Source organism: Carettochelys insculpta, chromosome 1, assembly GCF_033958435.1.
Source record: "Carettochelys insculpta isolate YL-2023 chromosome 1, ASM3395843v1, whole genome shotgun sequence".
NCBI classification, from domain to species: domain Eukaryota; kingdom Metazoa; phylum Chordata; order Testudines; family Carettochelyidae; genus Carettochelys; species Carettochelys insculpta.
In genome coordinates, this window is record NC_134137.1 from 360,024,176 (window position 1) to 360,041,702 (window position 17,527).

General features: G+C 41.0%; 1 protein-coding gene across 3 annotated transcripts in view; it reads right to left on the reverse strand.

Moving 5' to 3' along the window:
* Positions 1-795: 795 nt before the first annotated feature.
* Positions 796-17,527, reverse strand: part of CACNA2D1 (calcium voltage-gated channel auxiliary subunit alpha2delta 1) — a 720,757-nt gene continuing 704,025 nt past the window's right edge. For 2 of the 3 annotated variants that reach the window (XM_075017407.1, XM_075017399.1), the window contains one exon: positions 796-5,168. In XM_075017407.1, coding sequence (XP_074873508.1) covers positions 5,052-5,168 — 117 coding nt within the window. In that variant the 3' untranslated portion in view covers positions 796-5,051. The remainder of the gene's footprint in view (positions 5,169-17,527) is intronic. The other variant, XM_075017417.1, reaches the window with a different exon arrangement.

Genomic DNA, 17,527 nt, shown 5'->3' on the forward strand with positions numbered 1-17,527 from the left:
CACTAGGCCCCTGAAGACAGATTTGTGTGCAGATCCTGGAAATAGAATATTCTGTAGTTAAAGCCTGATAGATGTACAATACTTCAGAATGAATGTAGGATGTATCACCACCATTTAAAAGAAACTTTTGTTAGGAGCTCTGAGTAACCTGGGAACAGAATTTTGACTATTTGTACCTCATCCTCATGGTGTGCATCACACACCACAACCTGACAATGTCATTCAAGCAAGAAAATGACAGAAGTACAGTTCCTCAGAAATGTTTGGCATGGTAGGTGCTTGTGACCTCTGAATGCTAGTCTTCAGCACCATGTGCTGCCCTGCAGTTTTACATAGAAGAGAGGATCTGTGTTTGAGTTCTTCCCAGCTTATCCCACTATTCAAAAAAAAAAAAAATAGAACTGCAATCTGCAACTGGCAGTTCTCTGAGATCTCATCATTTTAATCCCGGACAGAGTTACTAGACAATCAGAATTCTCAGTATGATTATTTCAGGCTCTCTGCAGAATCAGATGCAGAGCACGCAATGTTACATTTGATCTAACTTTCTAAAGGTTTTGCAGCTAGAGCTTTTTACTTTAATGAAAGCATAAAATTAAGAGGGTGATTTCAAAAGGCACAAGTGAAGTTAACTAAATAGTTCCTGTTGATTCTTCATAGAAGTTGGGCTTCTAATCTGCCATTTATGGTTTTTGATAATCTGCTCCTAAAATTCTGCAGAAAAAATTACGCAGAAAATTCAAAAGACAAATAATTATTTAGAAAGTCACAGGAGCTTTACTTACAAGCTATTATTCAAGATGACAACAAATCCAGACTTCTTCTTGATCTTAAATGATAAACTTTTATTCTGAATATACTGTTTTTGCACAAGAATTAACACAACATTTTCTAGGATTATAAACTTTTTTATAATATTATTGTACAAATTTTTACAAAATTTTATTTTATTTCTTTCAGACTTGCTAAGTTCCACAAAAGTGTCAAGAGAACACAGTAAAAGGGAGGGGAAAAAAAAAGGCCTGTTTGCTTAATCAGAGCAGTCAGGGGCCTTTTTCTGCAGGAACACACAGTAAGCACTTAAATAAAAATATTCCAAAAAGCATGATCCAGTCATTCCATACAACACAAAAGAAGACAGTTTTGGCAGATCACAGTCGCAAATTCATGGCATCTGAACAAGACAGTATCCCTTTAGCCTCAGTGAAATGATTTCAAGATATCCTTTAAAAAAATCCAGAAATGCTGGTAAGAGGGTGAGGCCAAATTTTTGAAACTCTGAAAATGTTTTTAGACACTTTATTGTAATTTTTTTTTTGTTTTTGTTTTTACAATAGTGTACATTGAATATTAACAATATTAACACTGTGATATTGAAAAAGAAACAAAAAAGAAATGTGGGCTTTGCTAAAGGGATGGTTTTCTAATGAAGGTTTTTAGGATAAAGTTTTATACTGTAAAAGGGCTTACTCACATGTAGTCTTCAGAAGACATTCAAAAAAACTTCACAGTTTTTTTGCAGTGGCTTGCCCACATTACCGGAATTCTGATTTACCAGTGGGTTAGCATCTGAATTTGCATGACTGGAAGGATTAATGTAGTGTTTTGAAATTAAGACATAATAATAATTCAGCTTTCTAAGCTTCAATGTAAAGGAGAACAAAGAATCTCAATATCCTTTAAAAGCTACTGAAAATTCTCAAACAAAGCAAGTAACACTTGGGTTGTAAAGGTCACTTAAAAGGGATACTGCCTATTTGAACCTAGTAAGGCCAGTATTTAAAGTTAGTAAAGGAATATTACAGGAAAATTTACAAATGGCAGCAACACTGGTTTTGTCAAGTTAAGCAATAAAGCCTCAAACATTAGAAACATGAAAAAGATTATACTAAAGGCTTAAGGGTACAGGACCTAAAAATCTCTTCACCCAAACTTGATAACAATGTCATGTTAAAAACCTGTTAGAAATATGGACCACGGTCAGTGTTTTGGCAGTAATGCTGGTTGTTCAAATGAAAAATAGGAAAGAAACCTTTCATGTTAAGTCCTTATACCTTTAGGTTTGCTTGTACAGTACAATGCTATAATGACTTGAACTGTGTTTAATTATCAGATATATAATGGAGTGTGTGACTACAGCATAAACTAAGTGCCAAGTTGGTCTATACCTCCTAGTGATGTTTAAAAGCTTTAAAAAAAATATCAATCCACCGTATTATTTGATACTGGAAAGAAATGGAAACCATTTATACAACATATTACCACTAACATCTCTTAATTTTAAAGACTAAGATTATAAACAATTCTATTATCTGAGAGTTAGAATTTATGATATCGATAATGTTTACAGTGCCTTCTTTGCTCTTCTAACAAATATATCAATATAATGCATTTTTGAACTTTAAATCATTGGATGCCATTTGCACACAATCCAGAAAATACTTAGTTCTCTGCAAACAGCAGCAAAAATTCAATTTATTTAATACTAAAACTATTAAGCCTCATGAAAAACAATTGTTCGGCCAAATCCTGAGTTTTCAATCTGTCACCACACAGACAAAACCTCTGTGGAAGAAAAAATTACTTGTACAGAAGGGGATTTTCTAATGTATCTATGTGAATTACTAGCACAACTCCTATTGACTTTCAGTGAGACTTACACTGCATAATCATTCAGCATTTTGATAATCGCACCCATAGTGAATGGGAATTGGCCTAGAAAAGACCCTTGGGCAGATCTTTAATTGGGGGTGTGAACAAGGAACCTGGCCATGTCAAGCGCCAGAAGAACTCTAAGAGCATTCTCATTAGCAGCATGTAAGCGCATTGTTGATAGGAGCATCAGTAATTGACTAACAGATGGAATTTTCTGTTTGGTGAGTTGGTATAAGGAGAGTGAAAGGAAGTCCAGCACCACTGGTGGAAGGGCAAAGTTCCACAATTATCCTCAATTTGTGCTGTTGAAATCAGCTCATCTTCACTAGGGAAGAAATGGGGCCACCATACTCAGTCAGTTGTATATTTAATGAGATTACTTTCCTAGAGACATTAAACACACAATGGTGATAATTAAACAATAGAGTTGTTGGGGTTTTTTTCATTTCCCCAGCATTGTAATCCTAAATATGGGATTACACATATAAAGAACACAGGGTGATGTGAAATCTTAGGCACGGCTACATGTAGTCATTTCATTTTGTTAGCCATGTAATAGGTTTGCATGGCTTCTTCAATTTTTATGGCATATGAGTGCATGCCTAATAATTTCTGTGAGCTTTTGACATGTTCAAGGTTAAAGGAGCCATTTGCCACCATATACATACCAACAATTTGCATTTTCATTGTTTAAAAGAACAAATGTATTGTACCATGTAAATATTTCCATATGGCAGCTGTTAGTAGAATTGCACGTCAGCAGAGTTGCACATTCATTGGTTTAGCTGTCTTGTAATATTGTTTTCTTCAGAAAACTAGAAAAAGCGCAAATCATATTTTGCATGTACACTATTCTACAGTGTAATATTATAATTTACTGCACCAATTTGTATCACCGACAAGGTTGTATAAAACATTTTTATTATTATTCACAATCAAGTATCAATGTGCATACATATAGATTCAAGGCTCCCCATTTGTTAGGATTACCTTCTAATTTCAGCAGCCAGGAAATCGTGTTCTGTTAAGCTTGCTATTTTCAATATAAAATAGCAACAGTAGGAATTTAAACATTAAGGGGTTAAACCATGCCATGAAAACAAAAGGGGAACCTGGCATGAATCTCAGAACAACATACTCTCCAAAAATAAATGTGTCAAATCTGATTTTTATATACTTAAAATATCTGTACATAGGTTTTCATGTGAGAGCACTAAATCTGTATAAAATCCATCTTATCCCTTTTGTTCAGCCATCTAAATTTATGCTACTTTCTTAGCTTTTAAATTGCACAGTATATTCAGAGCTCTGTTTAACAATATAATTAAAGATTATTTAACTGCATCACATTGCAATGTTCAGTTTCTCACACAACAAAAGAACCACTCAGTTACCTTTTCAATGGACTATACGCTACCATTCAAGAAAACAAACTTAAAAACAATAAAGTAGCAGCAGCATCATGCAAAATACCCTTGGAAACCAACATTCAAAAATCACAAAGACATTTTGTATTCACAAGCTTTTTCATTTGAGGATTTTGAAGGATTTGGCTAGTATTACGTAACTGCACTGTGAAGCGCTCGCTAACCATTACATGGAAATTAACAGCTTTCTAAAAGGGATATGACACTGAGCTCAGGAGGAAAATCACTTGGTCAGATAAAACATCAAACTTTCAAACACCTTTGTATTTAAAAAATCAGTCACTTCTTTCTTGATTTTGTTTCAAAAACTAATAGTTTATGAACCACCAAAACTTAGCTAGCCGCCTGTTTTGATTGATTTTGGCAGAATAAACCACACATTGTAAGGCATTTCAGTCATGGTGAACTTCTGACAAAAACATGAGCTAATATTTTCAAGTCACTAAGCTCTTCTGTACAAACTGAAGTCAGCCAACTATTTTATATTGTGGACACAACTGACGTTCAAAGCAGCTATAGAGGTACTATAATACAAGAAAAGAGGAAGGTTAAAGAAATGTGATTTCACAGGTCTTCATGTAAAAGCATATAGGGTCTGCAACAAACTCAATACTAAAATAAAAATAAATGGAAATCATACCATAATAGAACTGTTTTAAGGGGAGCCCTTTTACATGAAGTCATCAACAATACAACAATGAACACAAAAATCTTAGATTCCTCAATAAAGCACATATAGAATTCTGTTCTGATGGCATAGATGATGCAGCATTCACACAAGGTTAAGGATCTGACAGTCCAACATGCAGCCACTGCGGGTGCTTTTATGAATCTTTCACATAGACTGATACCAAATTATGGGCATTGCTGTTCTTCTGTTGTCTGAATAGCCGACCCTTTGAAAATGAAACTGAGGGCTAACGTTTTGGCAGGGTCTTGATCAGTTATGCAGGTTTTGGTTTCACAAGGTCATAACTGGCAATGTCTGCTGCCAGATAACAGCCAAAGCAGGACAAACTGGATTCCTACCATAGACCACAGTGATGGGCTCAGTCCAGAGACCCCACCACAGTCTGACGAATCTTCCTGTTGGCAAGAAAATTATAGTTCAGCATTAATTGACATTAAATCTTGAGTGAAATAATTTACATTTTAGCCTGTTACTTATTGATCTATTTGCAAGATGGATTTTGCTCTCAAATACATAATTTCCCCTAAAGTGCCACTATTATTATTAGAGGCATCAACCTGAATATTTCAACTAAAGGTACTAGAAAGCATACCTGGGACACCCTTGTATAAGCAAAGACAAATACTTATAGACTTTGGCTACTCACCATTAAAAACCAAAATAAATACATAAATAAACCAAACAAGCCAGGATGAGTTTGCATTCAGGTGAGAAATAAGTTGTGAAACTGCTCATGAGCTGTAAGTCACTCTGCTTATCTGGACTAAAATGAATTATTTTAATTCTTTGCATTGACAGTACTGTTCCCGCGCCCCCCTCGCCAACATCAGTTTACTGCAAGGAAAGGGGGAAAATCAGTTAAATCTTTGAGTAAGAGAAGGGAGTCTATTTAAAAAGAATCATGCCTGCCCAGAGCTCTGTAATGGGGCATGCTTTTGGAATGAGTGTGCTCTGCCAGATCAAAGGAAGGTCAGTCTCCTCTTAGATCCCTGTCATTGTATTCAAGTGCTGGAACCAAATCTCACACTAACTTACTGAGCACCCTGTGAAAATGCCAACGGTTTGATATTCAGGTCTGGTCAAGCTAGACACCACTTTACATTCTCCAACTCGGGGGCTGGCCAGAGGCTGCTTTTGACCCCACAAAAGCAACGAGAAGTCCTGTGGCACCTTATAGACTACCAGATCTGACGCAGTGGGTCTTTGGCCATGAAAGCTTATGCCCCAAGAAGTCTATAAGGTACCACAGGACTTCCTGTTGTTTTTGCAGATACAGATTAATGGCCACTCCTCTGATATTTAACCCCACAGACCTCTAACTAGCACCAAGTGATAATGGCCCCCAAAGGCTCTCTATGCTACTCTGGACTCATAGCTCTTGGACTGCACATCCCTCATCCCCTTCTTCTCCTGCAGAGATGCCCCTTAATTACCTGGCAGTTGAACTGTCATGAATGAAATATTTAAATGTTTGTGGATCTCCTCAGATGAGCTCCAGGACTGGCTGAGGTACAGTGGAGACAAGGGGTAACTGAAGTGACTCTATGGCACCGTTAGGGCTTCACAAGTCCCAAGGCTCATGAAATTTATGTCTAGCTACCCAGGACCCAGTAAGTGTTGCAGCCTCCTCCTCAACACCATCTCAGACCACATAAGGATTTCCTCTTATAAGGGAGAGATTCCCACATAGCTGGGTAAGGCAGTTGTATAGCTCTATGCACAACTAAGCAAACAAAACTTCTGATTTTGCAATGGCTTTATTCTGTATTGAGAGGATAAGAAGCCAAACTCTTATTTATTCATGCTCTGTCTACCTTCTGGAGTATCTCCTCACAGATGGAAATAGTCATATCTGTCTTCTGCAAATGGAAATGCTCAACTGGAAAGCTAATTATTCAGCAGTGGAAATGCTCTCAAACCTGCTCTGTACTGTAGAAGAAAAGTTGAGGGCAAATTCAAGATCCTAAAACTATGTTTGCTGGTCCAAACTCACAGCTGAGATAATTTGGTTTAGCTCCACTACCGTTACTTTGATTTATACCACAAGTGGGTCTGACCCAGACTTATGGGGTTTGACAACTCTAATAACATATAACTAAAATAAACTTAAACTTAAGCTTTTGCCTGAAGCTCGGCTCCTCCCAAGTTCCCTGCAAATATTTCTCTGTCTGATATCCCAATTTCCTCTGCCCAAAGAGCCATTTGCTTATACCATGGTGGAGTTAATGGGCCACATCTGCCACCATCAGTCAACAGGTATCAGTCACTATTTCCTTAGAGGCTTCTAAGTCCTCTCACAGAAGTTAATTTAAGTAGCCATCTCTATTACAACCACCATCAAAGAGCCTGACTGGCTCTAAAAAATCCTGAATCGGTATATGGAGTTTTTTAGCCATAATACACCTAAAAAGTTGACTTGCAACAACACTTTGTCTGACAGATTTTAAAATCTCTCCCAGGAAAATCAAGGAGTTAATTCAGAGGGTGAAAGGGGAGGTCCTCAGTTTTTCTCTGCTCTGAAGGATGAACTGCCAAGACAAGGTAGCAGAAGACCAGGCATATTTTTTTAACAGTGAGTATTCAAATGCTTCTAAAATCTTTTCATTTTCTTGCAAAAATAAAAATAAAAATAAAAATGCCCTACATTTCTTTTTGTTCTTTACCAAAGGCAGTCATTACTAAGACTATATATATTTCATTTGCCAACTTCAGTTCTACTGTTTGAAGTTTTGTTTGCTGAATGCACCTTAGACTTTAAAAACTACATATGCTGGTCAACAGATAAGCATAGCGTATTCTGTTGCACAAAGTTTGGAATGACATGCTGTGATTTGAAGATGCACTGAACATTCAGGGCTTTTATATTAGGCTTCCTTTTTGAGTCTGGATTTTGTTTTCTATTCATCATGCCTAAAAATAAGCTTATTGCTTTATCCTTAACATGAGCACCTCTTGAAAGAACACTACCAGTGACAGTTGCTTCTTTCTTAAGTTCCTCAATAAGCAATCTCTAATCCTTAAAGTCACATCACTGAAACCCTGCAAGAGATACCTTCCAAGAAATGGCTTAGAATGTTGATAAATTTGAGAACTTTCAATACAGAACGAGGGTGCCTGCAGCAGCTCATTCGTAGGAAGGAACATGATTTATTGGGCTCTTTATATTAAAGGTGTTACAAATGCCAGAGTGAAAAATACAGTATTTGGGTTGCATGCCACTTTCATTTTCTAGTCTCACTGTCCTACAAATGATGCAGATGGTGCAGAATCTGATAGATAGACGCAGCTTAAAAAATTTGGAAAGGAAAGAGCATATGGGAAACTCTCAGAAGGTCTGACATAGTTCAGTAGTAACAGTCTAAAAACATATAAGACGTTGATCGATTTTTTTAAAGATTAGTGAGAGTCTACTTTTTTCAGTTTTGCATGTTGTTTCTGACCTAAATAGATTTGAATTTCTGAGGCCTATGAACCAACTCATAATGGGGCATATATTTTCACAAGTTTACTCATTGCAATAGCTCAAGACTTCTGTGTGACTCAGACAGCGTCTTCTGTCCTACCAAAGGTCAATTAGTACAATAATGAGGAAATCAGTGATACTGATCTACATTATTTGTGTTTTTACAACAACAATGTATATTTTAACTAGCAATGTTCCTATGTGCTAAAACTGTGTAGATATGGGGAACAAAAACGGCTGAAAAGACAATTGCTGATTATGGTCGAAGGAAGAGATGAGTGAGAGACTGATTTTATTCTGATTCACATATACATTTACATCACTGAAACACATCAGTAAAAAAAGTTGTGAGAGTAGAAGCAAACTTAATGAAGCCACAGCCTTACATAGCCCACTTCAAAATATCTGACTTTTTTTCTTTTTTTAAGTTTCCCTTAACTCACCAGCTCAGCTAAAGGAGCTTAATTGTTCTGGAATTTCTCTAAACTTTCATGCCAAGATTTCTGCAGTAAGTGCATCCATAAGAATCCAAACATAGTGATGAAGAGTATCTGAACCACTTCTGTTATTTTTCCTCACATATTAATTTTAGAAGATCAGTTGATAGCAAGCAGCTTCCATACTCCGTTTCCTGCTCTCCTGCTCCAGAACATGGTGGGCTAACCTCTTGCAATAATTTAGCTACATGGAAGTCTGCCAAGAACTTCTTTTTCTTTCACAATCATTCTGTTATTTGCTCATAATTTTCGCTCATTTCTTCCCATCTGCCAACACTGGAGACACTGGATCTGTTCTTTTCAAAGTCATAGCACTACTCAGTCCTGAACCAGGATGTTTAACTGTGGCAACTCATCTCAGTTACCTTTTTATTAATTATTTGTAGCATGGTTTTCATCTCACGGACAAGAGTCCTTTTTTAATCACTTTCTGTGTGAGCTTTTCTGTAGTCAAAAATCACTTGCCAATCTTCCACATCAAGGGTTGAGAAGGCACAATGGGAAGAAAGGTAAATTCAAACACTGTTGTGCCCTCTTAGGCAGGCCTACCATAATACCTTTAGCTGGACTTATTTCCGACTGCATAGTACGACCTTAATTCAGTACCTTCAGGTTAGCAGTTAACGCTTTCACATAACCACACATTTATATCAAAGTCAATGTATCAAAATCTACAGGGGGACAGCAGTACTATCAAAGAAATGTACAAACAATTGTTACCCCTTGTGGAGCAGATGATAACTAAATTTAACTTCATGTTACAAAAGATCAATTTTGTTGATTACTTATATTGCAGTAGCACCTAGCAACCCCAGTCATGAACCAGGAATTTATTGTGTTGGGTGCACATTCAAAATGATGTTCCCTGCCTCAACGAGCTTACAATCTTTAACATATGCAATAGACTTTTTCGAAAGCTGTGTGTTGCAAGGAATGCTCCTTGATTCTTAGTCATACATAAATGTTGGGTTATTTTTTGACACTAGATGGAGCCAAAATTTGTACGTGTAGTAATTTCAATTGTCCAGTTCAATAACACCTGTATTAAAGTCGGTAAACAATATGGCACTTTTAGAAAACATTTTCTGCAGTGATTTACAATTTCCTTGGATGGTGCATTCCTAGCATTTGTCACATCACTTATCCTAGCTAACATAAACTTGTTTTGCAGCAAGATTACTGATCTTTCTTGGGGTACCTGCTGTGTTGATCATTTCACAAATGAAAACTTCAATTTAGGTCAATCCTAATGTTAAACAGTTTCACAGCTCCAAGTTGAAGGAGCACACTATCTCACACAAAGTGCTCAGGCACTTACACATTGTTTCCCTTTTTTAAAAAACAGCCAGGTACAAGTACATAACACAGGACAGCTACCCCTCCCAGAAAGATAACAAGAAGGAGGAAGTTACTCACATTATGCAGTATTGATGTTTCTTTGAGACGTGTGTCCTTGTGGGTACTCCACTCTGGTGGTGCTCAGATATGCTTCCATAACCGTGGTTTCCCACACTACACATGTGCAGTAGAGCCTCCTCACGTTATCTGGCACATACACAGCACAGGCCTCCCTCTGTTCCTTGTCTACGCTACCAAATAAAGGAGGATGCTGCAAAGCAGGAGAAGAAGGGAGCAAACTGGAACACCCATGGGGACACACATCTCAAAGAATCATCATTGTTGCACAAGGTGAGTAACTTGCTCTTCTTTGAGTAGTGTCCCCGTGGATGCTGCACTCTGTGTGACTGTGGGTTTGGAGCCCACTTTGGAGGCAGTTTTGGAGCCCAAAACAATTACAGTCAACAGAACTGCTTGTCCAACTTGAATGGAGGAAGCAATGGAAGATGAGAGAGTGTAGCGCTGTGCGTATGCGTTGCTGGAAGACAATGTTGCCACCTTGCATATGTCTGTAAGTGGTACATTCTTGAGAAAGGTGGTAGTGGAGGACACAGCCCAGGTAGAATGGGCAGTGACAGCACCCGGATGCTCGCTTAGGTAAAGTGCATAACAAGAGTGAATACAGGTGGAGATCCATTTGGACAGCTATTGAGATGAAATGGGCAGGCCCTTGGATTGCTCTGCAAAGGATAGGAAGAGCCTAGGAGACTTGTGCCAAAGCCTCATCCATTGATATAGAAGGCTCACTATATGTCCAACGTGCGCCACACCAAAGAGTGCAGCTTTGGGAAGAATGCAGGTAAATGGATAGGTTCCCTGATGTGAAATGGAGAGGGAAATTTATGGAGAAACATAGGATGAGGATGAAGAGTGACTCTCTCTGTGGCAAACACAGCATAAGGAGGTTCAGCTATGAGAGTGGTTAGCTCCCTAACTCTCCTGGCCGATGTGATGGTAACTAAAAATGAGAGCTTCATTGACAGATGGAGCCAGGAACATCTCAACAGGGGTTCAAAGGTCAGTTTGATGAGGCAGCTGAGTACATGGCTAAGGTCCCAAATAGGGTCCGGAGGACATACTGATGGATAGCTGTTTTGCAGACCTGGACAATAATGACAGTGAGGCCTGACTCACACACATGCAGCAGACAGTCGAGGACAGGAAGGGGTGCGGTGTGAGGAGGCACAGGATGTTTAGCACCCAACCACTGAGAGAACCACATCCACTTGTAGAGATAGGATTTATGGGTGGACTCCCATCTGCTGTCAATGAGAACACTTTTTACCCCCCTCAGAGCATGTGATCTCAACATTATGGTACTATGAAGGAGCCATGCACAGAGGTACAGCTGGAATGGAATTGGGGTGAAAGGTGAAGCCAAAGTCCTGAGACAGAAGGTTGTGGCAAGGGGAAAAGAGATATGGACTCATCACTGACAGCCACTGCAGGTAAGGATACAAAGTTTGTCTCGCCCAAACCAAGACTCTCAGGGTGCGGTGAGCCTGCTCCAGTCTGACCTTGACTAGCAGTTTGTGAATTAAGAGAAGGGGAGGAAATGCATAAAGAAGGGTCGCAGCCCGCTTGACGGAGAAGGTGATCCTGAGGTAGTGTCTCTCCAGACCCACTCTGGAACAATACTGGTGACACTTTCTGTTGACTTGGGTCACAAACAGGTGTATGCATAGCTGGCCCCAATGCTGGAACATGTGACTGAGGGCCACCATGTCAATTTCTTACTAGTGGTGATCACTGAATGAGTGAGAGGGGGCATCCATAGCCGCATTCATTACCCTGGGAAGATATGTGGCCACGGCAGTGATGTGATGCTGAAGGCACCAAGTCTACATTTTTACAGCTTCTGCACACAGGACTACACCCTGCCCTGATGGTTGATACACATACAAGCAGATGGTGTTGTCCATGTGGGTGTTGACTGACCAGCATGCAAGGTGCCATTGGAAATGCTAGCAAGTATAGCAGACTGCTATGATTTCCAGGAAGTTTATGTGAAGCGCTCGCTCAGTGAAGGACCACTTGCCCTGGACCATATGGGAACCCAAATGGGCCCCTCTTCCCATAAGGGAGGTAGCTGTAGTAAGGGTAATAGATGGGGGTGGCTGATGGAATGGCACCCCGGTGTGAATGTTGTGAGGACATGTCCATCACTAGAGGGAGGTAAGGACATGTGGTAGTATAGCCACAGATTTGGACCAAGGGTCCCTGGTTGGGGCACAGCATGTATAACCAGCCAAGACTGCATGAGAAGTCTGGCCAGTTTGACCACATATGTCGGATTGGCTGTGTGACCCAGCAGCTTGAGGCAAATAGGCACTGTGATGGTAGGAGACAGTCGCACCAACAGGATGAGATTGCACAGGGCTTGGAATCTTTGGAGTGGCATAGTGACCATGGCAGTGGTAGTATTTATGTGGGCCCTGATGAACTCTAGGGACTGTGTGGATTGAAGTGTGGACTTCTCATAGCTTATGTCGAAGATGAGACTTAGCAGGAGATCAGTGGTGACTTGCACCATCTGAAAGGCCTGCAGGAATGATGGCCCTTTTAAAAGACAGTCATCCAGATACAGGAAGATGATGACCCCATGCTGATATAGGTGGGTGGCCATGACCATCAGAGTCTTGGGAGAACACCTGGGTACAGTGGAGAGCCAAAACAGGAGGACATGACACTTATAATTGTGGGACCCCACTGTAAGCTGGAGGAAACACCTGTGTGCTGGGTGAACTGTCATGTGGAAATAGGCATCTTATGGGTTGAGAGCTGATAGCCAATCATTTTTGTTCAGTACTGGAATAATGGTTGCAAGAATCACCACCTTGAACTGTCAATATAGAATGTATTTGTTGAGTGCCTGAGGTCAAGAATGGGCCTGCAGCCCCTCTTTTTCTTATGGGATAAGAAATATGTGGAGTAAATCCCCCTGTCCAGAAACCCCATGCGGACTGCCTTTTTTTTTTGGGGGGGGGGGCTGGGGGTAGAGGTGAACGGCATAGAGTACCCCCAGTACACTATCTCCAGGACCCACTTGTATGAGGCAATGGTGGCCCAGTGGTAGAAAAAGGGGTGGAGGCAATGATGGAATGGATGGCACCAATAATGTGTGATGGCTGGACTTGAAAGATCTCTCAGGTTCCAGACCTCACCCTCAAAACTGCTGCTTAGGGTGTTGAGGGTAGGATGCTGTGGGCTGTTGCCTGTGAGGTCTTCACTGCTGGGACCTTTTAAGGAGGTTTGAAATGTTGCAACTGCTGCTGGAACTACTCCTATGGTCTCTGATAGGGAGAGTACTGGGCCCAGCTGAATGGGGATGGAGGTGCACATTCCCCGGATATGCAGTTTAGTGCAAGAATCCTTCGTAAAGTGAAGGACCCTGTCTGCCTTTTTGGAGAACAGATGCTGCTTGCCAAAGGGCAAGTCCTCCACTTTTTGCTGCAGGTCTTTAGGGACCCCTGAGGACTGGAGCCATGATGCACACCTCATGACCATGGTGGATGCAGTAACCCTAGCCACCATGTCCACCACATTCATCATGGACTGGAGCACAATGTGGCTAGTGATGTACCCCTCATAGATGATGTTCATTTGGGCTGGGAGTTGCTGCTCAGGTAAGGTGGGAACCATCTCCTGCAGTTTGGAGTAATTCAGATGGTCACAGTCGGCTAGCATGCCCACGTAATTCGCCACCTGCAGGAGCAGCGTTCCAGAAGAATAACTTTGCTCTCCATGATATTCCACTTCTTACTTGTTTTGTCCTGAGGACAACAAAAAAAGGGCTTGGTTTTATTGTGGACAGCAAACACTACCAATGAATTCGGCTGTTGGCGGGTAAACAAGAACTCCGCATCCTTAGAGGCCACAAAGTAACATTTGTCAGCCCTCCTGTTAGTGGGAGGAATGAATGCTGCCGTCTGTCAGATGACTTTGTAGGGGGTCCATACTGGCCTCATCCATGGGCATCATAATCATGGAGAAAGAGGGAGACTATAGGATGTGGAGAAGACTGTATTGTTTAACTGGCACCTCCTGCAGATTCTTTTTCGGGGCCTGGGCCACCCACCTAAATAACTCCTGGAACGCCCTTGAGTCTTCTGCAGGGGGAGCCCACATCGAAAGCACTATGTCATCTGGTGAAGATAAGGAGTGGTATAGAGGGGATCTATCATCACCCTCTGATAGGGAATCCACAGCCCCAGAGTGCTGTGATGAGGGACTGTCATCAAAGTGGTGGGCTGTGGTCACATGGGCCAGTCTCTGGACACCATGGATGGTGCTAGTGGAGCACGGGAGCAGGTCGACTGTGCCTGCCAATGTGACCACCTAGGCACTGGTTCCTGATGATATGGATACACGGTGGGCAGCACATCTTCCCAGTCGGAGGGCATGGGGCTGTAGTGCTTTGATGAAAAGACACTGCTACAGTCAGAACCACCCCCACCCAGGATTGGTGGTTTGGCCCCTGAGCCATGCAAGAACCCTGAGCATCTAGATGAATATGGGGCTTAGGATGCACCAGAGACATATGGTGCGGTGAGGTGGATGGTGCTGGTGCCAGGTGTGCTCTTGGTGGCAAGTCTTCATGGTGCCACTTAGAAAGCATATTGTGCTCCGGTGCTGGGGGCTTCACTACCAACTTCAGTTCTGTCTCCAGTGCAGTGCCTCAGCCCTGGACTTGCATGGTGCTGAGTCCAATGCCTTGCATGAATGGTGCAGAAACTTGGAACAGTGCTGTTTGTGCTCCAGGTCCAGCACTGAGGGCAGGGTCTTCGTTTTTGTGGACCTCTTATGCCCAGGAGGAGAAGCAGCTGAAGATGGAAGTGACAGAGGTGCTGAGTGTTGGGAGGCTTGGCTCCGAGTGCACCCACATCAATGGTACCAGCTTTGATGGTGCTGTGGACATCCTGGTGGACTTTTCAACTGCCACAGCCCATGAAGATGGTGACGGTGGCAAGTAATGCACTGGAGAAGGGCCCATCTTTGTGGATGGGTTGCCAACTGAGATAGACATGCAGAGTCCATACACTTGGTCTCCCATGCTGATTTCTCAGAGGAAGGCTACTTCAGGACCGGTGACTGGTGGGACTTTTCATTGAGATAAGTCTTGAGCCTGGTGGCTTTGTCCCTCCTGGCCTTCGCTGTGAGGCTGGAGCAAAGGGTGCAGAACTGGGTTGGTGGCCCTCAGCCAAGCACTTGATGCAGGAAGCACGGCCATCAGTGGCTGGCATGGCTTCTCTGCATGTTCTGCATTGCTTAAAGCCCGGGGAGTCGAGCATGGCAATGATGCAGCAACTATTTCTAATGCTAGCTAAACTTGTTTAGAACTTGTTTCTTTTATTCTTGTTAATAGAACTTTTAACAGGAGAAATAAATTGGAGAAAGGGTATAAAATGCTAAAATAACTAGCTAAACTCTTCTTGTCTTTCAGAGAGAGAGACAGCATGTGAGTGAGAGACTGAAGTGCTGTCTATAGCCAAGGATGGACGAGAAGGAACTGAGGGGTCTGCACTGTGCACATGCCAGATAGCATGAGGAGGCACTACTGCTCACGCATGTAATGGGAAACCATGACTATAGAAAAATCTCCAAGCGTGGGCACGAGGACACACCAACACCCACAGTGGAGCACCCATGGACACAACAAGAAGATATAGTTCATTAACCAGATTGCCCAGTTGCATAAATCATGTTTGGTTTCAGTAACTTCAACAAAACTATAGATTTATGCCAGATGAGAGCCTGACCAAAAGCCAAAAATTATTAAGGTCTAGACTAAGGAAGAAAAAGCTAACTTTGCTACTTGTCTCATTTCCATCTTCTGCTGCTGAGAATCCATCTTTAAAGCTGTACTTTAAGGGCTTGCTTCTATGGGTATTTTGGACTTCCTGGACACAGGATCAGGCCTTTAGCAATTATATTGACAGTCAGATTCTGAAAACCTTATGTATGTTTAGAACCTTGCTTGATTTCCGTAACACAACTTGCATAGTATGGTATAGATCCATGTGAATAACTATGTCAGACTCTGGCTGTCACATTTTATAAGGGGTTGGTGTTGGGAAAGAAACTTAATTAACTCTTTTCCTCAATCTACAACTGCACAAATTCACTTTCCTACGTTTGTTAGTCATGAGACCATTTAATATATTTTATGAAGTTCAGCCTCCCCCACACTCACACGACTATGAAGCTGAGCATGAAGTTGCCCCACTGCCTTGTGGGTTATCCTGGGAAGGAGCAAGGCTAAGGGAGTAAACCCTGACAGAAAATCTGGAGGGGAGTCCTAAGGCGGTTCTGTGCCAACTTCTGGCATTGACCCGGCAACTGCTGCAGCTGAGCTGGTACCAGACGTAGAGGTTATCCTCTCCTTTGGACTATATCAGTAAAGCAGAGTGGGGGACACTGGTGTCTGGGCAGCCCAGGGTCCCAAAAAAATTGCCCAGGCTCACGTAAAAATTGATCCATAGTCTACGTAGACTGAAGGATGCCTACTACTACTGAGCATAAAGTTGACCAAGTGACTTAGCTGCTGACAATACTAAAGGCAGTAAAGAATACTCTTATAAGTGATTTGCTTTATATTTTTACCTACTTATAAATATTACCCTATCAGCATAACTCTGTCCAAAACATGTCAAACTATTTTTAGAACCTCTGGTTACAAATTTAATGCATATATTGTGTTTTAACATTGAAACTTAATTCCCATCACAATAGAGTATAATAATTCTATTTGTTTGGTTTTTTTTCTTCCATTTTTGGCTTCACAATAATAGTCATGGTAGCATCTCCCTCTAGTGGTTTGCTGAGAATAAATACCAACAGTACAATATTCTGACACTCTTCCACTCTGAGGAATATGCTTTATGATAAAGCTACACACATCATTTAGTATATTAGCAGCAATGGTAGTAGTTCAGACATTCTAAACTACTAAACATAACATAAAAAGACTGAGTGTTCTTTATGAACCCTGATGTCTCCATACACTAGTGTTCTAGAGTCATAGCACTGAATCTTGTGTCCTGAAATATACATGCCCAGTATTATTAGAACAAAGTTATCTTCTCTCTATATTAGCCAGTGATACCATATTTTGCTGAATATTAGTTTTTATTTAAAATGCAAATGTAAGGGTTATTTAATTTAAAAAAACACAAGTAATGAATATTATTATTTAGATCATCTATCAGCCTGAATTTGGTGATGCTATAAATTTCCCCTTATGTTCTCCACTGCAATGATTTTAGTACACCCTAAAGACAGCATTCAGTTATGCTTTTCCATGTGTAGTTTCAGATTCATAGGAACTGTTATTTCCTCCAGCTACTTTGTACCTCTGCTTATTGCTATGGAGAAAGTTCTTCTTCTTCTTCTTTAC